At 37.9% G+C, this 25,132-nt stretch overlaps 3 protein-coding genes across 3 annotated transcripts; 2 read left to right on the top strand and 1 right to left on the bottom strand.

Annotated features, from left to right (window-relative positions):
• Positions 1-5,190: 5,190 nt before the first annotated feature.
• LOC126782268 (O-fucosyltransferase 10-like) lies at positions 5,191-9,475 on the top strand. Its single transcript, XM_050507482.1, has 10 exons — positions 5,191-5,691; positions 6,099-6,177; positions 6,450-6,517; positions 6,682-6,770; positions 6,976-7,173; positions 7,377-7,581; positions 7,682-7,849; positions 8,157-8,324; positions 8,568-8,758; positions 8,875-9,475. Exons 1-10 carry the CDS (start codon positions 5,311-5,313, stop codon positions 9,071-9,073), a joined length of 1,746 nt encoding a protein of 581 aa, XP_050363439.1. The 5' UTR covers positions 5,191-5,310; the 3' UTR covers positions 9,074-9,475.
• A 678-nt stretch (positions 9,476-10,153) lies between these two features.
• On the top strand, positions 10,154-13,545 carry LOC126783763 (pentatricopeptide repeat-containing protein At4g08210). The gene is given in 8 exon segments (XM_050509291.1): positions 10,154-10,362; positions 10,364-10,664; positions 10,666-11,096; positions 11,098-11,766; positions 11,768-12,549; positions 12,765-12,921; positions 13,204-13,354; positions 13,460-13,545. Coding segments are annotated over 5 exon segments (2,052 nt in total). The 5' UTR covers positions 10,154-10,225; the 3' UTR covers positions 12,282-12,549; positions 12,765-12,921; positions 13,204-13,354; positions 13,460-13,545.
• A 7,943-nt stretch (positions 13,546-21,488) lies between these two features.
• LOC126784186 (uncharacterized) lies at positions 21,489-23,057 on the bottom strand. The gene is made up of 2 exons (XM_050509668.1): positions 22,379-23,057; positions 21,489-22,172 (listed from the first exon to the last, which is right to left on the bottom strand). The coding sequence occupies exons 1-2, from the start codon at positions 23,055-23,057 to the stop codon at positions 21,529-21,531; spliced, it is 1,323 nt and encodes a 440-aa protein (XP_050365625.1). The 3' UTR covers positions 21,489-21,528.
• Positions 23,058-25,132: the final 2,075 nt, after the last annotated feature.

The raw sequence follows: 25,132 nt of genomic DNA, 5'->3' as shown, positions 1-25,132 counted from the left end.
CCAGATGTTGTAGGATTAGGATGTTCTTCATCTTCCACTGCCACAACATGAAACCATCTTTGCCATTCAACTGTTTGATAGTAGGCTTCACGTCAAGCACCATCTCAAAACTCTTGAACCTCTAGGCAAATTTTTATCTCCTACCTGATTAACATAATTAGAAAAGAACAATCGATGATAAGAAAATCAAATTGGTATGCACAATCACCAACCCTAGCTTTAGATCGTTGTGTTAATGTCTGGCCCTCTAATTATATGTGCTAGTTACATCAATAACAATTATTGATTGTTCCTGTCGGAAATAGGATCGATCTGAACAGCTTTATGAATTATAGATGATTCCTAAGGAAAATACAAATTCGTAATAATTAGGTACATAAGCAAAATCTAGCGTGATATCTAGTTCGTGTAAACTGTCGAATTGTGTTCAAAGGTGATCACTGTCCTAATATATGGATAGTAGGACTTGGCAGATGCAGGACAAATATATATTGTATCAGAGCTCCTAAATGGAAGCAAAATAATGTTATAAATGGGGTTGAATTTTCTGCACTGACCTATTAGTATTTACTCGTCTCCCTACCAAGCTTCTAGAGTTTATGAATCCATGGCTAAATAGTTAAAGACATCCCCACCACGTCCCCAGCTAACTTCTTGTCGTTGCAGTCTTTCATGCTAATTCAGAACGTTCATTTCTGAGAAGCCATTAATGTAACTGCAGAAGAATGGTGACGATAAGCCAATTCTGAATCCGTTTGTCCAGTGCACTTAGATTTTCTTTAACTTAATAATGTTCCAAATGATTTTGGAGTTTATTGGTTTATCTTCTTCTAAGTGACTTCGTACGCCGACGAACTTGATTCGAGCTAGGGTTCAAAGTGTCGATGGAGATTGCTTGTGCCGAAAGCTAGCACTTAATCTTGTTCTTGTTTTGAGCAGTGGAAGATGAACAGGAACAAAATTGTAATGCAATAGTGACTGCTCCCACTTCCAGCCATTTTGACCTGTTGGGTGTTACATGCCCACTATTCCAAGTCGTTTTCTTCCTCCTAATGGAATCACCCAGGCCCTGTCCTTTTCCTTCTAAAACGACATTACCACCGTTAGCAGCAAAGTTTGAAGAGCTTTCTCTTGTGATCTGTCTTATAACATCCTAGATTCGTCACACTCCATTTGTTTTAAAGTAACCTAGAGTGTCATGGATTACGATCTACGAGTCCGTGATGATACTCCATTCAATATTTCATCTTCTTTGGCATTGGGGATCAAACAAGATCCACAACCAGTCACCACCGCCACCTCCTTCCCACCACCACCATATTTCGAACCCCAATAACTGTTGAAGAAGGGAAAGGTAAAAAAATCCTGATTATATTTCATCTTCTAAAAATCGGAATTCAAGAATAATAGAGTATCCTAAACTTCTAATTAAAAGTTATTCTACCGTTGAAAGACAATAATGCAGAACGTTTCCTCCAACCTGACTATAGATAACACCGTCGTGAATCGAACAAGGGATTAGAAGTGTTATTTGAAGCTCAAGCACTGAAGCACGCTAGCCCACAAATGGTTATTGCGTGTTTGTTATCTGCACTCTTCGAATATTCGAGAATTAAAAACTGCGTGCTCTACCGCCTCTACGTTAACGTTATAGGTTACTTCCAAGTTTATACCAACTGTTATACTATGTCGTGAATAACTGTCATGAATCATTAGTCAAATCAACAACAGAAGTTCATAAGTTAAGGCATTAAGTAGTACAGAAAATCAACAAGACGTGCCAAATCTCTCTGGCAATGTGAGAATATATATATATATAGGGATCGCACACCTAATAAGTTAATAACCTAGTTGATATAGAATATTAAACAAAACTCTAAGCTTAACTGAAGCCAGTTCACAGAAAAAGCCTCAGCAAAGTCAGAATAATGAACTAGGACGATGGGTAATTAGGTACTTGTGAGCTTCATCCCTACTTAGGGAAAGTGGATGAACCGCATGTCTTGGTGTGTTTTGCACTCATTTCCAGCTTTAGTCTTTTAACGAATTCATACTTCCCATGTGAGGGGATCCACCTCCATCCGTGCTACCCTCCTTTTTCTTTCAAATCATTTTAACCTTGTTATTTTTAAAATTAGGCTGAAATTTAAATAACACGAGATTTACACTAACAAAACGCCGACTTGTTTATAAAACATATGATGTTACGAGAAAGCATAACGTACATGTTTGTTTGGTAGGATGCAATGGAAATATGATGCGCATTAGTCATAAGAAAAGCCCAAATTTTGTTAGCTTATACAACTAAACAATATATCAACATCAAGTTCTTAAAAAGATCCGGAGTGTGGTCATCTTGTACCCTTTCATAAAAAAAGAGGGTGGTGAGTGATCACTCTCACAACCATTGATCGTGCAATTATGTATGAACTGAAATGTTTATGGGCATCTCTTTCGCCTACTTGTTGTTCAAGTCTTGAAATATCCCACAATGGTCCCAATCTCCCAATTCCAAGCAATTTTCCTTAGTGGTGGTGCTCTTTACTTGAGCATACATTACTGGTAGTTCTGGTTTGTTCTAGCTCTCGATCCCTACTAGCTTAAATGCCAATGGTTCCTCTTGAATGTAAGGTTTGCTAAAATTGATGATCAATCTTACATGTGAAGGGTCTTAATATTCATGGAATTGCCCCATTTTTTAGCTGGATAGTGATGGCCCATGCAACCATTACACCGAGTGGTGGTGCATTAATAAGTAGTGCTCAAATTGGAAGCTGCTAGTAAAGATTGGCATGTGGATGATGAGAATATGAGTGATATGGTATAAAGGCAAATTCAGACAAAAAAAAAGAGGTATAAAGGCAAATGAAAACTTCAATATAACCCACATCAAAGTGCCTAGTGATTTGGCCACTTCGATTTGGATTTTGATGATGCCGAGTTGAGTTTAATTGAATGGATGTGATGCTGTAAATTAATAGTATTGTATTGATGTATTAATGAATATTCTACTTTATCAAAATATAATATTCTTTTTAAAAACATAGTGGCTGCCATAAATAGAGATTACATTAGTATCATAATACATTGAAAATGATCTTAAAATATTTTATTGACAAGTAATAGTGATGTCAACTTTTTTTGTTTTGTTTAAGAGCATCTCCAACAGATTATGAGAAAAATGAAGATTTAGAGAAAAAATGTTTATTTTTCACTCCCACAACTTCTCTATCTCATTCTCAAAAATAGAGAAATTGATAAAAAATAATAGTTGATTCTCCAAATTTGTATAACCAAATATTAAATGTCTGCATTTTTTTCAACAACTCAAACTTATATTACAACCAATAAAAATTTTACAATAATATAAAATTATGAAATATATTATGGTTATGATAAATAAGAAAATCTAATATTTAATTGAAGTAACAAGTGTAAAAATATGTAAAATAAAGAAGCTGTTGGAATTGGATCATAAATTTTTTTGGAAATTTTGAAATTTGTTTCTTTATTTTAGAAAAAAATATGAAAAAATTATTGGAGATACTTTAAGAAGAAGTGATATCTAAGTATCTAACTCAGACAATAATGCCCAGTCCATCAGAGTATGACCATGTAAATCATGGTTGACCCTCTACTACTTGCTTCCATATAATAGTCAAATAAAATCATTATATACAAACTAATTTCACTATATAAATCGAAGAGGTTAAAAAAACAATAAAAGAGGGAGGTTGAAATATAAAAGTAGAAAGTGGTAGCATAATGGGAATGTGGGATGATGATCATGAACCGAGCCTTCGGCGCCGGTCTTGCGAACGGGGTCCGTTATGTGGAAAACACTTGCATTCTGTTATTGGATTTTAAGGGAACGTTAGGAGAATTAAATATTAGAAGTAATCAAAATTATTCTGACACGGGTAGATTGACTCGGCTCGGCGGCTCAAAACCATCCAGAAACCGGAGTCGGTCAGTGAGAAAACCCCACCGCACATTATTTTGCAGACTATTTTAGCTATTGCTGGTACTTGTTTATGTCAGGGATGGCAAATCTATGATAAAAAGAGCGTCACCGGATCTATCATGGCTACATATATGGCCAATACTTTGAATTTTGTGTTCTTCTTTCGGGGTGATCTCCATATCCAACCTACACTGTTGCAATAGTTCTTCAAATTTGACGTTTTGTGTAATTGTGCTTTGGATCAAATTTAATTGATTAGTTAGACACGATAGGTATATTCCATGTTGAAAAGTTTTGATACTAGTTGTAGATTTGATATTGCTCAGTCATCTATATGCTCAATTTTTTTAAAAAATTAAATATCGAAGAAAAAGTGTGTTTTTTAATTTGGACATGTCTAAGTGTTAGTAAACTAGATTTATGCTCCTTAATGTTTTTGTGTTTTGAGTGAGAACTCTTATCATCGTTCTAATACGTGTTGTTTTACCTAACATACGATCGATACGAAGTTGTTTTATATTACCGCTTGTACGTACTTTATCATACTTTGTCCGAGGAAAACTATTAATTGATTATCGTTTGATACATGCCTTCAACATGCTTATATACCTTAATTCTTCATTTACATTTCGTAGTTGTAGTACGTTAGGGGTATAAAACATTCAACAGTAGATGTTATCAGTAGACGATGTTAGTAAATGATGTTACAAAACTGGTTTATTTACTCAAATAACCAGACAAAGTGAATAACGTATTTATGTACGTTGATGAGCAAAACGCAAAATTATCTATGTTCTGAGAAATTAAAAGAAAATATCTCTCTTTCCTATCATAATCATATTGCATCCTAAAACCTCACAACTAGTTCTAATCTTTATTCTCATCTGAGCATGACATTTGAAAAGGAAAATACTAGACAGGATAAGGACACTTCCGAGTTCAAAGCAAGAATTACATATTACAAATTAGGGTTTTTAAGCTAACCACAAGTGTGTACGTCTTCCCTTAAACTGTTACCGTAACACACCATTACAAAAAAAAAAAAAAAGGAAGCTGCCAGAACCCCACCGTCACCATCGTCGGCTCCAGCTCGAGCCACTCACTCACCTCTCTCTTTCACTTTCTCTTTCTTTGTTGTTTTTTTTTTTGGTCTGATTTCTCTTTCTTTGTTGGAGATTCATTATTTCTCCCAGAAAAATCTTGCTGCATTTCTTTGTTTGAAAAGCTCATCACACACACACCACTACTACTACTACTTCTAATACTGCTACTACTCTCTCTCTCTCTAAGTTACTAACTTCACAGACATACTTGTTCTGTTGCTCACTCACAAAGTCTTACTTCACATGGCTCCCAAAGCCAAGCCCCACCACCATTACAACGGCGGCAATGGCGGTGGCTGCGGCAGCGAGAGCAGCAGCAGCAACTCTCCCAGCCCCCCACCGTCACCTCGCCGCAACTCTAGCTCATTAATCTCTCACCACCGCCGGAAGCTCCGGTCGAAACCCATGTCGGTCGTCGCCGGCTTCCTGGTCCTCCGCCGGTTCGTGCGGCTGCTCGTGGTTCTGCCCCTGCTGTATGTCTCTGGTCTTGTCATGTGTGTCGGAGTGGGGCCATTCTGCTCTCTGGTGGGCCATACACCTCACCCCGGTTCGGTTTACCGGAGCCACGAGATGTTTCAGCTGCTCTGGCCTCAGATTCAGGCCGACAACTCCACTCCGATCGAGGTTTTGCTTCTTCTTTTGATTCTTTTTCTTTTTTGAAATATATTTGGTTTTCTGTTGCTGAGGGTTTGGTTCTGGGGAAAATGCTTGAAAAGGAAAGGAAGTAAAAATACTTCAAGTTCAGGTATTTAATTTGGAAGGTGGGAGAGAAAGAAGACAAGAAATAAAAAGACAAAAATTTTGGCCCTCTTGCAGTTTTGCTGATCAAAAAGCTAAAATCTTTACCTTTCAGACCATCACTGGTCTAAGATTCGGATCAAGTACTCTAATTTAAAGTTGAAACTTCATGTACATTTGAATTACGAGGTTCAAACTAGTGAGGATCTCAGAATTGTGTTTCGTTAGTCATTGATAATGTGTAAAATTGCTTCAACTAACCCGGAAGATCGGTTGTTTCTTCGCTTGTGAAGTTGTCTTCTGTGTGGAGATACAGAAGGAAGCTGAACGAACAGAAGCCTTGTCCGCATTCAACTGCAGGACCACAGCCTGGTATGTATAAATCAACAAAAAGCTTCTTTTTTTTTTGGTGAGACAAAAAGCTTCATAAGATGGCTGCTACACTATAGACAAATTTTAGGAATTGAATCATGGGATGTTTAAAGATTGAAACTTTAGGAATTAGAGGTTATGAATCTTTTTCGTCCACAATATTGGCTACGTTTATGAAGCGAATTTGTGATGTTTATACAAATGTTTGAGATACAATTGAGTCTGTAATTGTTTTTATGTACATTGTACTAATATTATAAGCTGAATGTCAGAGAACGCTGCCCCTAGCGGGTACTTGATGGTGGAGGTTAATGGTGGTCTTAACCAACAACGCTCTGCGGTATGATGATTCTAGCCAGTTCTTTATTTGTTTCTATTTACTTCAGATTTCTTTCATTCTTTGCTTACTTTTATAATTAAGGCTGCTTGGCATCCATTGTAACAATTAGTAATTAGGTATCCCTTGCAGGATTTGTTCTTGTTACTAAATCTGCTTTTTTACAGATTTGCAATGCTGTGGCTCTTGCTGGACTCTTAAATGCAATTCTAGTTATTCCTCGCTTTGAATTCAATAGTGTTTGGAGAGATCAAAGGTAAAAGTATATGTATTGTTCAATTGTGAATTCCTATAACTTAAAAATATTATTGTTTAAATGAGAAAATCAGCAATTTATGCGAATAATATTTAGCAAAACTCATTTTGAGGATAATGATGGTCTTGCTTTGAATAATTTTACTACAGAATGGGGATTAGCACATCAGGTTATATAGCTAACAATTATTTATATTCTTTTGCAGTATGTTTAGCGATATATATGATGAAGAGCATTTCATAGCTACCCTTGAGGGTTATGTTAAAGTGGTTAAAGAACTACCTGAGGTACTGCTGGAGAGATATGATCACAACATCAGTAACATACCGAATATTCGTGTTGAAGCTTTGGCTCCTGTAAGGTATTACACAGGAGAAGTTTATCCTGTTCTGCAGAGCGAGGGGTATGTAGTGAACTGTTTTTTATTTTATTTTCCCGGTACTATTGGTATTCTCATTGAGCTGTAGAAACCAAGCACGTTGTTAAACAATCTACAAGCAATAACTTTGTTCAGCCTTTGATACTCTATTGATGTGAATGTGTTTAATCTTAGTGTCTCTCCGAACTGACTTCTAGGTTGTCTTTTTTTGCTTATTTGGTTCTCAGGGTAGTACGGATTGCTCCATTTGCTAATAGATTATCGATGAGTGTCCCTGCACCTATTCAGTATCTAAGATGCCTTTCTAATTATGAAGCATTGCAATTCTCTTCTTCCATATCAAATTTGGCAAAGAAACTAGTCAAACGAATGACAGAGATGAGTTCAAGGAGTGGTGGAAAGTATGTTTCAATCCACCTCCGTTTTGAGGAGGTAATAAAGCTTAGTTCCAGACTGTTAACTTTAGGTTGGTCTTATCTGTAATGGTCAAGAAAGTGTATCATAATTTCAACCGTCTCTCTTCATCCTGCAGGACATGGTAGCATTCTCATGCTGTTTGTATGATGGAGGAGAGGCTGAAAAAGTGGAAATGAATCTAGTACGGCAAAGAGGGTGGGGAAACAAGTTCAAAAGTAAAGGCCGTGTAACTCTGCCCGGTCTTAATAGGATTAATGGAAAATGTCCACTCACCCCCTTGGAGGTGCTCTAATATACATATACATCACTACTATTGCTTATTATGCATTTTTAATTTTTCTGCTGATATGAACATTTAAAACTTTGACTATACAATTTTTCTTCTGTATGATTCAAATGCTTTCTGAAGGGGAAGATGGTCCCTTAAATTATCATTTCAGCTGTGCATAAAATTATCATTTCAGCTGTGCATAGCTCATAATGCTGCATGTATCCTCTAGCTTCTTATTCATAACACACTAGTAGAAGATAAATTAATTTCTGCTTATTATTATGCCAACGCCATTACCAAAATTATCTGGTCAATGCAGGTTGGAATGATGCTAAGAGGTATGGGATTTGATAATACTACATCAATATATTTAGCCTCGGGGAAAATATATCGGGAAGAGAAGCATTTAGCCCCTTTGCTGAAGATGTTTCCCTATCTGCACACTAAAGAGTCTCTTGCAACGGCAGATGAGCTTGCACCATTCAAGGTATCTCTTAATATGTTTTCCACAAAGTGCTCCTTGGAGTATGAATTGGGAAAATTTTACTTTGAAATATTCTGTCCTAAAGGCCGGTTCTTATACTGTAACTCTTTATTTTATTTTTTCATATCCGAGAGGTCAATTTGGTAACATGTGAAATCTGTAGAAAACAAGCTGATCAAATATCAAAGCTATTGAGGTTGTCCCTCTTCCACATCCTTGATCTTATTCCTGTCATCTCATTTCCAGGGATATTCTTCAAGATTGGCAGCTTTGGACTATACAGTATGTTTGTATAGTGAAGTTTTTGTAACAACCCAAGGTGGGAACTTCCCACATTTCCTAATGGGTCACCGGAGATTCATCCATGGTGGACATTCCAAAACTATTGTGCCTGATAAGCGCAAGCTTGTTGTTCTGTTGCAGGAGATGGGTATCAGGTATTTTGCCTCAGCAATCAATATAAAGTGGTTTCTGTTTGCAATGCCCTTTTTAAGTGAAAATTCTGTGCTAAGCTTAAGATGTTATACTAATTGTGTGAACATTGGTTTTGCAGCTGGACAGATTTCAGAATTGAGATGCAAACAATGCTCAGTGAAAGTGACCGCAAGGGAATGATTATACCGAGAGTGAAAAAATTTGCACGAAAGTCTTCAGTGTACACTTACCCTTTGCCAGAATGTAGGTGTCTACAGAGACACAATAACACTCAGATTGTCTCATCTTCACTCTCGAGTTTCTTGATAAAGCTGTGAGAGGAACAAACAAATCCTACTCTTCAGTGTACGATTGTCAATCATATGCTTCACATTACACGGGGTCTTGGCTCTTTTCATCAGTGGATTATGAAGACCCTATACTCTTAATCCTCAGTGGCCTGTGGAGAAATGTAGATAGTCCGCACGGTTGTTGAGGAGATGCAGGTTTTCCAGTTTTGGTTGAAAAAGGGATTCCATATTTGATATATTCGTAGTCCCTTCTACGTGGTAGATCTGTTATAGCTGAAAGTTTGAGCTGCCTCTGGCAAAGTCGGGGGAACTTGCTCAACATTCAGTACATAGATGAATACTTGGAGCCTGCGGACCATGTAAGCTTTCGGCTGGTTAACGCATGCCCACTAAGTCAGATTTGGTAGGGGGTTGCCAAATTCGTTTGCTGATTAGTTCTTCTTTTTTTAAGCCTACTATGCACTTAGTACATAGTGAATTCTTGATACATGTTTTGCCGCTGTATCTTGGAAACGATTTTTGAATGGCAATGGTGTGGCTTCTAACAAATGAGAAGGGGATCATTCACATTCCTGGATCACACTTAGTACATCATTGTTACCAAGTTAGGAGGGGAAAACCTAGACCGCAAATACTGCAGTAAAGACCCAAAAACGAAATGAAGGTACACATTTTTAGCCAAATACAATCCATCTGTAACTAGTTTCTTCACAAAATAGTTAGTAAAAAGCATAACGTGTAACAAAACACTATTTCAGCAAAGAAAGTTCGTCGATCACTATATACTCATTGATGTACTCTTTACTCATTTCATTTATACTCGATAAACAAAAAAGTCATATGAACATTCTTTTTTTAATCCTTTGAGACATTAATGTGCCAAATAAGCCTTTGAGAAATGTTATTTCCACTCGATAAAAAAAAGAAACCATATGCACACTCTTTCTTAATCCTTTCGAGACATTAATGTGCCGAATGAGCCTGTGAGATACCGCGATCAAAACCCGAGTGTAAGAAACTCACATCTTTTGACACAGTCACTCACTAGTGCAAGAAAAACATAAACTGGAGCACCAAAGTTGATGTAATGCAATGCGTTGGGGACTAATCTTCGTGTGGTCTTCCCCAGTCTGTGTCCGCGGCAATGCACGCCCCCCTATCCCCTCCTTCCTCTCAGTCATGTACTTCAACCGCATCGCCATAGCTCTCGGCCACTGCCGCCGCACCCACGCCTTCCACCGCGGCGAGGCGCTCCACTCCCAGCTCATCAAACTCGGCATCCTCGCCGATGTTTTCCTCTCCAGCAATCTAATCTCCTCGTTTCATTAACGATGCACAGAAGCTGTTCGACGAAATGCCCCACAGAAATATAGTCACGTGGATGACGATGGTGTCTGCTTATACGAAATGTGGGAGAGCTGGGAAGGCTGTGGGGCTGTATAGGTACATGGTGGAGTGGGGCTTGGAGAGGCCCAATGGGTTTATGTACTCGGCGGTGTTGAAGGCTTGTGGTGAAGTGGGTGAGGTTGGATTGGGGAGAGAGGTTCATGACATGGTACGTGGAGATGGGTTGGAGTTTGATACGGTTTTGATGAACACCCTTTTGGATATGTACCCTTTTGGAAATGTGGGAGCTTGGGTGATGCCAGAGTGTTTTTGAGGGGATGTTGGAGAGGAACTGGGTGTCGTGGAACATGATGATTTCGGGGTATTGTAAGGCTGGTTTGATGAATGAGGCTGTGGGGATGTTGAGGAGGATGAGAGAGCCGAATGCCGCGTCTTGGAATAGTGTTATTGCTGGTTTTGTGAGTAATGGGAGCCGGCATGCGTTGGAGTTTGTGAGTTTGATGCATAGGGAAGGGTTCATGCTTGATTGTTATACTATTCCGTGTGCTTTTAAGAGCTGTGCTTGGTATGGTTTGTTAGCCTCTGGGAAGCAGATACATTGTTATGCTGTGAAGTATGGTTTTGAGTCTGATAGTTTTGTTTTGTCGGCGCTGATTGATATGTATTCGAACTTCAATCAGTTGGTTGAAGCTGTAAAGTTGTTTTGATCAGCACTTAAGGTGCAGTGGTTTTGTTAATTTGGCTCTTTGGAACTCCATGCTTTCTGGTTGTGTCAATAACAAACATAATCATGCAGCTTTGGACTTGGTTTCAAAAGTCCATTGCTCAGGTGCACAGCTGGATTGTTACACTTACAGTGGTGCTTTAAAGGCCTGCTTTAACTTGCTTAACTTGAGACTCGGGCGTCAATTGCATGGTTTGGTTTGCACTGCAGGATATGAGCTGGATTATGTTGTTGGAAGCATTCTTACAGACCTCTACACAAGAGTGGGAAATATTAAGGATGCATTGGGGCTGTTTCACAGGCTTCCAATGAAAGATACTGTAGCATGGTCTGGTTTGATCATAGGGTGTGCTAAATTGGGACTGAGCTGGTTAGCTTTTTCACTGTTTAGGGATATGGTGCATTTGGGTGTAGTAGTAGATCATTTTGTCATTTCACATGTTCTGAAAGTTTGCTCCAGTTTAACATCTCTTGGAAGTGGGAAACAGGTTCATGCTTTCTGTGTTAAGAGTGGATATGAAACCGAGGGGGTTGTAAAGACATCACTGGTTGATATGTACTCAAAATGTGGTGATATTGAGAATGGTTTGGCTATGTTTGAATCTGCGGCAGACAGAGACACTGTCTGTTGGACTGGAATAATTGTTGGATGGGCAAAATGGAAGAGCAGATGAAGCAATTAAACTTTTCGATAAGATGACAGAATCAGGGTTGAAGCCAAACGAAATTACATACCTAGGGGTTCTTTCTGCATGGAGGTATGCTGGTTATGTTGAAAAGGCAAGGACCATCTTTGAATCAATGAAAAACAAACATGGACTGAAACCCCGTTTAGATCATTATTATTGCATGGTTGACATCCTCGGTCAAGCTGGATGTTTTAGAGAGACTTTAGATTTCATTGCTAAGTCGCCATTTGAGCCCAACCAAGTCATATGGAGATCATTGCTTGGAGCCTGTGGAACTCATAATAATACTGAACTAGTAAATGTCGTTTCTGATCACCTGCTAGCAACTTCACCAGAAGATCCTTCCACATATGTGACACTTTCAAATGTTTACGCAGAATTAGGAATGTGGGTCGATTTAAGCAAAGTTAGAACAGCTGTCAGGCAAGTGGGTGCAAAAACAGAAGGAAAGAGCTGGATTGAGATCTCAAGATAAGAAAGAGTGCGATGGTAAATTGCTTGGTGCAGGATGTAGTTCTTCCTGTTCAGTATATCAAAGCTACTACATGTGCTAAAATCAAGTCATTACACTAAATCACTTGGTGCAGGATGTAGTTCTTCCTGTTCAGTATACTGCAGCTGCTACATGTGCTAAATCAAGTCCTTACATGAGTTTAAGGGCTGGATCATTGTACTGAATAGCTTGCAAAGATCAGAGAATGACCCATTGGTGGCTGAGTTCAAGGAGATGTATTTGTCTTATGGTATGTCAAATTATAACCCAGACTGATTTTTTATGTCTTTGTTGAGGTTGAAATATGATTGGAATATGAATCTAGTCGATCAGGTCATCCAAGTAATTTTTAAATATTCAAAGTGTAGCAATAGCAGACAGACTAAACACACTCAATTTAGCTTAGTATTGTGCTTCCTACCACTTCTTTAATTTTATTCATTTAAGTTTATTCTTTACATGCAGGTTCTTAAGCTAACTGCATGATCTAGATGCATGCATGCTAAGAAAGATGCTGGTGCATGATCTTTATCTTTGCTCACAAATATAGCTTAGTTTCCTATTAGTCAATTAGCCTTGCTATGATGCTAAATTCAGAAATGACAGATCCTCCTATTCTCACGTAAGTTGTTTTTGTTACCTGATATGTTAATACTTGATTACATTTTTAATACTGGAAATATGTCACTTCATCACAGTTATGCACCGCGTTGATATATATGAACACATCACCTTAAGTGAATATATGATAATCCACCATCTTGTTATTATTTTGTCTTTGCTCATTTATGCCATAATGTTTGGTACCTTATGTTTGTGTTCTCTTCTTCTGTTGTTTATAATGGATTAAATGTTTTATGTATGTGTGACTAAGTTGATGATTGAAAAGAGTTTCTTTCCCAAGGGTATCTGCAGTGAAGAGAGAAGAACATATCTGGGAGGCTGGGACATATGTTAAAGAGGAAGGGTGAAGTTTGAAGAACCGAGGACTGAAAATACACTGTAGACTGACCTGCCCTGTAGACCCAGCATGCCTCTGTAGCATCTCTTTGAAGGTTAGCCTAGACTCCTGTAGTTTTAGTAATCTTTTCCTACAACTTCTGCATGCGTGCTCGATTTGAGAATTAGAAGAACTGATGATGCATTTGTGTGAATCTCAGATTTAGCTTCCCATACTGATAACATCTGTGGTATGATGCGACAATCAGTAGCAGAGCAAGGTGCCTGGTGTAAGATCAGGATATGGACCAGTTGTTGTGCTGAGCAATGATCTCCGGTTACTTGGAAATGAAGTCAAAACTCAAAAGAGCCTTGCCAATCAAGTCTGGTGTGCCCACATATAAATTATCTTTTACCGTGCTCATCATTACTCATTCATTTCTAATCTCTTTAGTTCTTAACCAAGAGTAATTTTGATAGAGGCTGGTGCGGCAATGGCAGTATGGCACTCATGATCCCATGTAGTTCAAACACTTGTCTAATGCACAAGTTCTGAAAATACTAGAGAACAATTCCATACATAGAAACTTGTCATTCTGTTTAATCTTTTTTTATCTAACAATATAAGTTTTAAGGATCACATAGCAATAAAGAAGTGCATATTGAAGGTTGTCCTTGAGGCCTTGACAAGGTTAACTACAAGTGACTGCTATTATATGCAGGAAGGTTCATGATGGATAGACATGATGGCCCTGGTACTTGAACCTGCAAAATGGTCCAGCGGGTCCAACCCACTTGAGCCTGACCCGACACAATGGGAAATATGGTGCGGCTTCCATCAGTTTCAGGCACCCCACAACTTCACTGTAATTACATGTCTTTGCTGTTGGGTCTCTTCTGGCTCTGATACTGATACAGAATTCTTTGTCATTGCCACGTTGCTTTCTTCTTCAATCATTTCCGGTGACCATGTCACCTCTTTCTCTGTATAAAGTGAGAGCCTGAGCGTCAAGCATGCCTCTGGTCCATTCGTTCTTTTTCAGTTTTTCGCTGTTATCAATAGTGATTCAGAACCTAAAGTAATGCAAGAAAGTTCACAAACAAAGTTACCTACTTGAGCTGGTCTTTTTCTTTTTGGCGCCAAATTTGGCTCATCCCAAGAACATGGCAAAGGTTATGATGTTGTCTCTTGTGCATAAGGCTTCGGCGTATATTAACTAGTCTCTTCTCCATGATTGCATTCTAGAACTTCTGTTATACAAGATTACAAGGACTTTGAACCTGAGATGAGGTTTATTGTTCCTGACTATTAGAACTAGAATCATGAAAGGATTATAACAGCAAAGCTTCTAACGTTTGTATACGGTTTTCATAATAAACGAAACATACAATCAAACGAGGCATAATTTTTGAACAATCATGTAAAAATCGTCCTTAAATTCTCATCATCAAACACAATGTTTCCGTCGAATTGGGTGGTGAGTAAACACTAAACACCTTAATTGATCAGTTCTGTGAAATTAGGCTTTTACCAACAAAAGGATCATTAGAGTATAAGCCATAATTTTAGTGGCATTCCTTCTTGGGCCCAAAATTGGCTCATCCCAAGAACACGGAGAGAGTGATGATGTCCTGGACCCAAGGTTTGATGTGGTTGCCTTCTTAGACTTTTTGACACAAGAACTTCGCGTTTTAAATGACTAGATGAGATTAATTAACCGATTTGCTAGTGATTAAATGCTCTCAGCTCTCAAGTTTTGATCATTACAAACAATGTATCCACAAGATCAAGAACAAACCCTTTGATAGTATTGAAAGTAAAACGTTTAAAAATGAAAAAGTTATAGGTCGGAGATCAATTCGACTTATAATTATAAAAGAATGAAATCATCGATCAAGACAATTTAGGGCACACGTTTTACTGTTTTGGCTTACATCATTACATAATTTGTTGGAACTTCTGTAATAAACCTAAATAGCACGGTCACGGACACGAATGTCTGTATTGGACACGATTCGATACATAGATACGGCATATATAATTTTTTTGACACGGACACGTGGTGGACACGTTAATTAAATATTATTTTAATATATATATATATATATATATTTAACAAATTAATTTATAAATTTGAAAGTATTTAGAATTTTAGATGTATATATATATATGTCAAAGTGTGCATTAAAATGATGAAAACATAACTTGTTTGAATGACTAAGGACTTGATAAGTACTTTGGATAACCAAGGTTCGAATCTCACCACAATCATTTTTATTTTTATCACGAGTTTCTCTCCTTATATATATATATTAAAGTGTGCATAAATATAACAAAAATTGAATCTGTTGGAATGGTAGAGGAGTTGTTGAGTGCCTTGGATAACCAAGGTTCGAATCTCATCATAAGCACTTTCACTTTTATTATGAGTTGGTGCGTGTCCGATTCGGATACTCGCGTGTCCAATTCAGATACTCACGTGCCCGGGTCGTGTCTAAAGTCAATTCGCGTGTCCACGCGTGTCCAAGCGTGTCTGTGTCCGTGTCGGACACACAATATGCTGCCCATATCACGTGTCTGTGCTACATAGTAATAAACCATGACGATAAATCCAAATGACAGGGAAAAATGAGTAAAAAAAAGAGTCAAGAAATTAGTAAAACTACGGGGTACCTACAGTGTTGAGAGAGCTTCTCTGCCATAACCCGGCGGTTCAGTGCGGCTCAAAGATATAGTTCTCTCCCAAAGGACGAGGGATTTTTTGGGAAACCAAAAAAAAAGCCATGCTCAAGTGCTCAACCTTCCATTCTTATTGTTACCAATTGCATCATTTGCATGCCTTGCTGGTGCCTAGACCAGAAAACATGCAATGCCACAATATTCGAGGGCCCATGTCTTGGATATGGTAGCTTCTCCGTTCATTAGAGAACTACTAGAAGCTTAGAGTTGCGTAAATCATGTCCCAAGATCCGAAATTCATTGTAATGCAAAATCAATAATTTATCTTATGAATCTCCCATTATAAAGCATTTATGTAATTTTTAAAGTTTTGATCATGCAATCGTGATCAAATAAATGAATAGAACACACCATACAAGTGCCCCACTCTAAATTAAATGTAATTAAGTTTTCTTTAACTTCAAAACGGTACACGATATATAGATTTTGACTCAATACTTATACATACCGTTAATCCCTCCATTTGTTTCATAATTTTCCATCTATTTTTCAAGGGTAATTGTGTCCACTATCTTTTTCACCTCTCTCACGTCCGCTTCTGCAACTCCATCCACCGCGACTAAACCCTCAACCGTCGCATCACCATCCAAGCCCTCGACCTCCCAAACAACGTCGTCCCACCCGTCACCTCCATGTGCTTTGTCCCCTTTGCTGATATCTTTGCCTTCCAACAACCTCTCCCAAGACCCTTTCGACGTTATCGACATCATCCACATGTGGGCTTCTGACGTCATCGACTTCCTCTGAATCTCAAGAATTGTCTTCAACATGAATGGGTTCTTAATTCTCTCGTTGTGCTATGCAGAAAGTCAATCAATTTGGGCCGTATGAGAAAGTGGGTTCTGATTTAAAGCTATCCTTGTTCCCGATTCTTCCCGATCGGGTCGAACCGACAATGTCCCAACTCCCCATTTTCGCTAGAAACAATGGTAAATTGGAAGATGATAAGCATAAAATCAGCTTATAAATTAACCTTGCAATCACACTTGATAATCGATAGTATTATAGGAAAGTAGGGTCTCCCGCAGAGGATTGTAACTTCAACAATAGCAAAACATACTCTAAACTCAGAAGATACACTAGACAAATACGAAATCAGAAACTATACTTAGACTCAACCAAAACTCATGAAATTAAAACTGGAGATACTAGACACACTAACAAAGACACACACAAAATTTGGGGATAATCAGAGTTGAATTACTATACTACAAAAAATCGACAAAACAGTAAACAGAAGAATAAAAACAGGAAAACTAAATTGAAAGTTTTGGTTTTAGAAATCAAACAATAAAAACTAGCTATGAACCCCTTCTCACCACTAGACAATGATTACATCTATGATGTGTTTACGAATATGTTCAATTCATTCGGATATCCTTACTCAAGTTAAGCCAATGGTGTGTTAAACTTAACCTATCAACCCTTCTTATTTGGTATATTAAGAGAATGATGTTTTCAACTTAACTTAGCATCTATAATGGAACATAGAGTGATGTTCTCGCACATCTCTCACCTAGAAGTCATTAAGGTCTTAAGGATTATGAATAAAGGTAGACAATGTCGGTATTGGTGTTTTCCTAATCAACCTAGACATTGGATTATATGAATGGGGCTCAAGTCATTCACTTGCTACTCTAGAATGCAAATAGACATGATGATCATACAAGATACTCATAGCTTTATAACCTAGCATGCATACTAATTTTGCGCGCCATCAATAAACATACGAAGTTGATCAATGAATAGAACAATAATCCAATAAATATCTGAAATCCATAGAACATATTATATAAACGCCAACATCATAGCTACACCATGTCTAGGGCTTAAAGCAGCCCTTACCTATAAAAAAAATTAGCTACTCATCATCTTTGAAAACACACGAAAGAAAAACATGAATTTTGGAATGAAGAAAGAATTAAAAAGATGGAAAAACAGGGCAAACGATCGATTGTTTAGGGTTGATGATCGATCGCTTATGGGCTCTGAACTTTACTTCTTCTCCTTGAGTTGTTTTTAAGGCTCTTTTCCTCTTGTGCGTTCTCTTCCCTTCTTGACGTCTCTCTGGCCTTTTTAAGTGCTGAATGACTTTTCAATTCGTATCCTTGTTAATCTCTAACTCCTTGCTTGAAAGAAAAGTCATAATTCATCGAGAATCCTCATTGAATCAGAAATCCATGCAATTTCCTTCTTTTAACCTTTTTTCCTTAGTTTGCTCAAGATTATCAAATAAATACAAAACTAAATAAATTACAAGGAAATAATAACAATAACAAAGAAAAACATATGATTAAATAATAAGAATGTCGCATAAAAATGCTCCTATCAAAAGACAAGAGTTTCAGGGTTGTGGTGAACAACTTCTATGAGTTGGAGTCGAGGTATATTGATTATTTCAAGAATGATTTGGGGAGCGGAATTGATCTGGTTTCTCTATGCAATAGACCGAAGCTATTAAGTCTAAAAAAGGCCAAGCTGCTTCAGTTGACAAGAAGAAATCAGAGTGGTGCTTGAATTGGTTGGATTAGATTATTCAAAGAAACCCAACTCAGTTGGGCTTGGGAGGGATTTTGAGACTGATAAATGGTCTCCACCATGTTCTCTGGTTTGGGAGAGATTTTGATATACTTGCGCAGTGCACACAATGAATTGGCCGGAGAAGGGAAAATACACTATTACCCTTGCAAAATAGAGAGAAAACTCTAAAAAAACGGAAGGTTGACGACATGTACAAATATTGGGTAGAGTTATAAACATTATTTACCATCTTGAAGTTAACAAAACTAAATTACCCTTAATTTAGAGTGGAGCATTTTGTGATGTATGGTTCTTAAAATTTTCACTTTTTGTTATAACGTACATTCATCAAACCGATTTGTGAGAATGTGGCTAGGAAGGGCAAACCCAAGAAGCCCGTTGCTCATTTAAATAGTTCAACAAAGGATAGGGAGATCGAGGACCACCAAGGACGTCGTTAACTACTCATGAACAAAGGTTCTTCAACCCTTTGGGTTCACTGATCGAGCATCTTCACTAGAATTCGTGTTCACTTCTACCGGTCTCCTCTTTTTGAACCAAGCATTCTTTATATGAATTTAGGTTCCTCGTATCCCTTTGTTTAGCATAGCTAGTGCAAACGAAGACCTTGAAAGCGCAAGCTTGTCCATTTCTTCTGGTTTGATGTAAAAGCCAAACCAGCTCTGACTTGATTAATTAGGTTATTCTGTGTACCCTGATACCACGTGACATTGTTATATGATGTATCCAGCTAATCATATTACTTAATGGTGTGGTAAGCATGCACGCGGTAAAAAATGAAAAATATTATTTGAATATGAGTATAACCAATCAGAAATAAACACAGTAAAAAAATGGATTAATATCATTAGTGGGGTACACCACGTGAGCTATATACATGGTACATATAATAATTTCTCCAACAAGTAAATTAAGTCTGGTAATTTATCTATGGTATATTACGTACATAGTTAAATATAACATCTTCTTCCCTCATAACTTGACCATAGTGCCTAGGGGTGGACATGGATCACTACAACTCGGTTTTGGACAAAACCCATAATCCAACCCAAATTTTAAATTTGGTTTAGTTCGGTTCGGTTTTTCCGTTTTAGAGAATGTGACCCACAACTCGACTTTACCCGCACAGTTCAGTGTGGTTCAGTTTTTTTTTTCCGGTTTTACCCGTATGTAAAATACATAATATTAGACATGAATTTCAAAGTACAAAATTTAACATAAAGATGAAAAACAAAAGGTCTAATTGATTATTTCATACATAATTGACTCTAACATCTCCACAATCCATATTTAGCTTAAGTACGAAAAAAACTCTAATGCATTAAAATCAGAGAGGAACAAAAATGTTCACACTCTCTGTCATGTAATTAAACCACGCTAAGTCCGTCGTATAGGTCGGCTGGTCTGTCTAAGCCTTATTTCACGTCTCATGTGAGCCGTTATTGATACTTATTCGCTAAGGATATGAAACATTAATGAAATCATTGATTAGATAATTCATTTTTTAGAGTCACGGTACAAAGAGAAGCGACGAGATATGAAGATCGATGGAGGAATGAGGAGCTATGTGGACTGGTGTTGCAGAATGAAGTAAACTTTTAATATAGCGCTAAACTAAGGAGTGAGGATTTAGAAAAAGAGAGAGAGAGTCATAAGTTTTTTTTGTCTTAGAGGATGAGAGACCGTAAAATTGATTAAGTCAATTAGGTTTATGTTGGCTTTAGTTTTACTTTTTTTTAAATAATAAAAGTAAACAAATAATGTTGTTGACCGTTGACTTAAGGTTATTTGGGTCGGGTTAATTTCATTCGGTTTATGAGGGACTGGACCCAAAACTAACCGAAAACGGTTCGGTTCGATTTTTTATTTTTAGTTCGTTTTTTTTTCAATTTTTGATTTTTTCTGATCCAATTTAGGTTTGGATATAATTTTTTTCAATTTTCGGGTCTGCATGTCCGCCCCTAATAGTTCCCTAATAGGCTAATACAGCTTTGTATTTGAAAGGAAAAATCACAGATCGAGCCAGAGAGTTTCTCGTTCTTAGGACATGCAAATTCCGATACTCAAAATTTTCACTTGGTTTCATCGAGTCATTAATGCACTCTCCGTTGCACAAATTTTCATGAAGATAAATTATTGGTTCACATTACACTAGCAAGTCGTCCAGCAATACTCGTTTGTCATTTACCCAGCTAAGAATTTGAACTCTTCCAAAATCTCACCTACAAGTTTAGGGGTTCTTCGTTGACCTTCATGTTTCACCCAACAAAAACTAACTGAAAAGAATCCACTAACATATCTTACGTGCAGAAAAGTACTAAGATTACTTAAAGGATCAACTGATTATCTATATATGATACACCGTGTTGTATGATATGTAATTTGAAATTTTGCTCATGAGTGTGATCAGAAATATAAATCAATTATCAACCACATAGTTTCACGTTTCATTGCATGAGATCTTAATTTTAAGTATTTTAAAGGTATTATTTTTCTGCAACTATGTGCCATAGAAGAACCCAAAACCACCACTAGCTTTCACCATATGAGGATGTTAAGCTACGGATTTACATGCAGTTTGACGTTGTTCAAAACGATTATGGAAATCAGTCGCATGTCTCACTCTATATTCAAAACATAATCAGATGAGATATAGATGTAAGATATACGTACGTACAATCATATTACAACAATTCAGATCTAATCTTAGTCGACGAGCCAGATAAATGAGACACATGCCACGTGATTATTGTAAGAATGAATTAATGTAGATCAATAGGTGATTAGTACCATAGTTTTGTTATTGTTTCTTGCATCAACTACAGGTAGCAAAAAGACAAGTTACAATCTTAATTTCTCATGGGGCGATCAGACAAGCTGATAGTGATAGCTCACTTCCCAGAAAATACCAAATCTTAAAAGAGATCGAATCAACGATATTTTCAGACAGATCGATCAGTCAGTACCCAAAACAGAATAATTAGTTCTTAATTACCATAGTCATGAAACCTAAAACCCTCCATATATGACAACAAAACAAGGCAAAATAGCCTTGGGATTCAACACATACAACTCATCCAAATTCGAATACACCCCTACAGCTCCGGCCACCGAGTCGTACTCTTCCACCCCACCACCACCACCTTGTCCATCCACATTTTTCTTCACTCTCCCAGCTATTACTCGACACACCAGCATCGCCCTCCGGCCGTCCTCCACCGCCACTGCCGCCATGTCATGGGCCCTCCCGCTTGTCGCCGTAGTTAGAATCCAATTACTTCCAGCCATCTCACTCCGATCAACTTTAAAGCCGTTTTTGATTATGCTGCAGACATTGCAGCTTGGGATGGAATTGCAGAGGTTGGAGGAGCCGTTGAGGCCCAAAGAGCAGTCGAAGGTGGTGCAGTGGAACCGGAGAAGCTCATTGCCGTCGGCAATGCAACGTGGGTGTTTCTTATTCGGAAGCTGGAGCTTGGTGGCTTTGGCTTTGATGGAGTCTCGGTACTCTTCGAATTTGGAGATGGTTTTCTGTGTGTTGTGGACTTTTAGGATGCGATCGATCTTGCAGATAGGAGCTTGTTTCTTTAGCCAGCTGGATTGGAATATGATCTCCACTATGTTCTTGCTCGTGTCCTCTGGACCTAGCTCTGAAACTGTATAATGAAAAACAAAACAAAAAAGACTAAGAATTTCGGGGTCATGAAGATGATGCAGGTAGAGTAAAAGGCGCATTTAAATGGCGTGCATTGAAGAATGATAAGGTGATAAACTAACTGAAAGTCGATGGCTTTACGAGTGCAAGCTGACTATTATAAACTGAGCCTTAAATGAAAATCAAGTATTGCTGAAAAATATGTACCTGCATGCCTTACAGCTTGATGTAGTTCCAGGTTTTCGGCTTTCATGAAAATGGCACCACATTCAGGACATGTGCAGATGCTTCCCCTGACAGAAGGGTCTCTAACGAAACCAAGAACAGGGTCAACCACCATTCTACACTCATAGCAGCCTGAGAACCTTCTGAAAGGCATCGTCCTGAAGGACCCACCAGCAGAGGAGAGGTTTGAAGATGCAGAGAGTGAAGAAGAAGAGGTGGAGACAACTCCATTGAGCTCATGCAGAGGAGCCTTCATGGATCTGCTTGAAGTTTCATTGGTGCTGCTTGAGGAGCCCATTGAAGAAGCCCTTTTCTTGTGGACTTCTGGAGATCCTAGCTCAGGCCTGTGTGTGATTTTTGTGTTGCTACATAATGAGCCAGAGCATCTCATTTTCTTGCACTTCTTGGCAGCGCTCATTTCTTCCATGGCTGCTAGTTGCTCATTTTGTTGTTTCTGTGGGTGATGTTTACCTTCTTTTTGTAGTAGCTGAACTGCTTGGTGATGTTTGCAAGTCAGTAAGCCTCTCACAACAGCCCAATAGGCTGGCTTGATCTCTGGCTTTTGGGTATTCTGGTTCTGGTTTTGATTCTGTTTCTTGATTTTTTGGTGGGTTGGCTTGGTCACCTTGGTGGGTTTTCTTTGGCTTTTGAGCTTGGCCATTGTTGTAGACATGATATTGGAGCTAAGCTGTTGCTGGGATTTTTGGGGATATAGTTGCAGAGTTTCAGCTGGGGGTGCTTTCAGAGCATGAAAGCTGAGAGGAGGGTGGGGTTGGAAAGGCCAAAGGAGCTCCTTTGGCTTTTGTAGAAAAGTGCTTCTGGATTAGGGTTATGTGGGGCTCTTGTATACATACAGGTGTTGGTTTATAAACAGTTAACTAATTCATAATTTGCACAATAAGTTGCTACGTTAATTAATTGCACAGTTACGAAAGTAAGCCTTCCAATAATAGGACTACACGTCTACAGTTTCACTAACTTGATGATTGATGATCAGCCGTGCAATCACAGTGATCAATCTAATATCTATAGTTCTATATTACAAATAGTTATATATTCGTAGTGTAATAGCACGTTGATGAACATGATCGAACGTCTACCACCTGATCGACAAGTTTATCTCCAATTTGAATTACTAAAAAAACGGGGTCAATCTTAGTGTGCCATGCTCGGTGAACGATTATCGACGTTTTACTTGTTCAATGCATATGGCTTTACGTACATACTTGTGTCTATTTAAACTACATCCTCTGATTAGGGCTTAGAGTGAAATTGTTACTCTAGTTATTGTAGTTAAGTTCTGTAATTGTCCGTCAAAGGTGTTATAATATATATAGACGGGAATTACAATATATACTGCTAACTGGAGCTCGTTTTCACAAAGCCAACAGTAATTTATGGCGAAGGCAGGTGACACCATAAACTAGGCTAATTGGTAACCATTGCAAGTTTGTATTTTGTAACCCCAAGGAAAGACTTTTCTGGGGCAAAGCAAAGCGCACAATAAGGTAAACACACTAATTACACAATAATGGTGCAAAACTCAACTCCTTATGGGGAAAAAAGCTGCTTCATTTGATTCCCCTTTGCTCTCAAAATCATGCAATGCCCATATGCTTCGGAATAAAGCCATCTACTATTATAAGCACCAGTATCTCAGTCACCCCACTATTAGGGTTTTGCATTGTTAATTAAATCTCTGGCCATTGTTGCTTTTCATATCCCTAAGCTTTACCAGAGGATGGAAGAGCCTTTGCTTTGGTGACCGTTGTTAATTAAGTAAGTACAAAGTATGGAGCTGAGAGTTAACAATTCAAAAATCAATGTGTAACAGTGAATTTATTGGATTTCTTGGTATTTTTAAATATATATTGTATTTAGAATCAGAAAATGTTTTGAGTGGGGGAAAATGACAAGAAAATTTTAGGGGGAAATGCCTCTGAGATAATACCAAGTAATCCCATTTCAAATTTTAAATGAGTACATTTGATTAAGGGGTGGGCACGGAACATGCCTCATCTCACGTCTTGTCCCACTCTTTTGAATCGGGACGGAATCAGGACGGGACGAGGGTTTTTAAGAATGCATCACACTCTGGATTAATCCCGGTCGGGACGGGACGGGACAAATTCCACCTTCTTATGAAGTTAAATAAAAACCTCTATTTTTATTTTTTTCATAACAAAGTAACATTCAATAATGAAATTTTAACCAAAAAATGCATATTATGTTCAAAATATTATAATTTACCATTATTATTTGAGTTGATATAATTTTGGAGTTATTAAGAACATAAATTAGTTTCATTTTAATACAAATATATAAGAATTTTTAAGTTTTCATTAAAGGTGGGACGAAGCGGGATAGAAATTATTCGTCTCACGTCCCATCCCACTATTATGAAGCGGGACGGGATCGGGACGGGACGAACGTTTTTAGACCTCCGTCCCGTCCCGTCCTTATGAATTTCGGGACGGGATCGAGATTTCTGTTTTTTATGCCCACCCCTACATTTGATGCAAGGATCCTGATTAGATTTAATCACTGGGAGTAATTGTTCTCTATACTTGCCACACTACGTGACACTGTCATGTGATGTATCTAACTAATCATATTATGTCACGGTATAATTAACATGCACGCGGTGAAAATGAAAAAAAAAATATTTACATATAAGAACCAATCAAGAACAATCACAGTAAAAAATGGAACAATAACTTTAAGATGGTACACCAC

This window comes from Argentina anserina, chromosome 2 (genome assembly GCF_933775445.1).
Source record: "Argentina anserina chromosome 2, drPotAnse1.1, whole genome shotgun sequence".
Lineage (NCBI taxonomy): Eukaryota > Viridiplantae > Streptophyta > Magnoliopsida > Rosales > Rosaceae > Argentina > Argentina anserina.
Note: the sequence above shows the minus strand (reverse complement) of the source record. Positions and strands in the feature narration are given on the sequence as shown.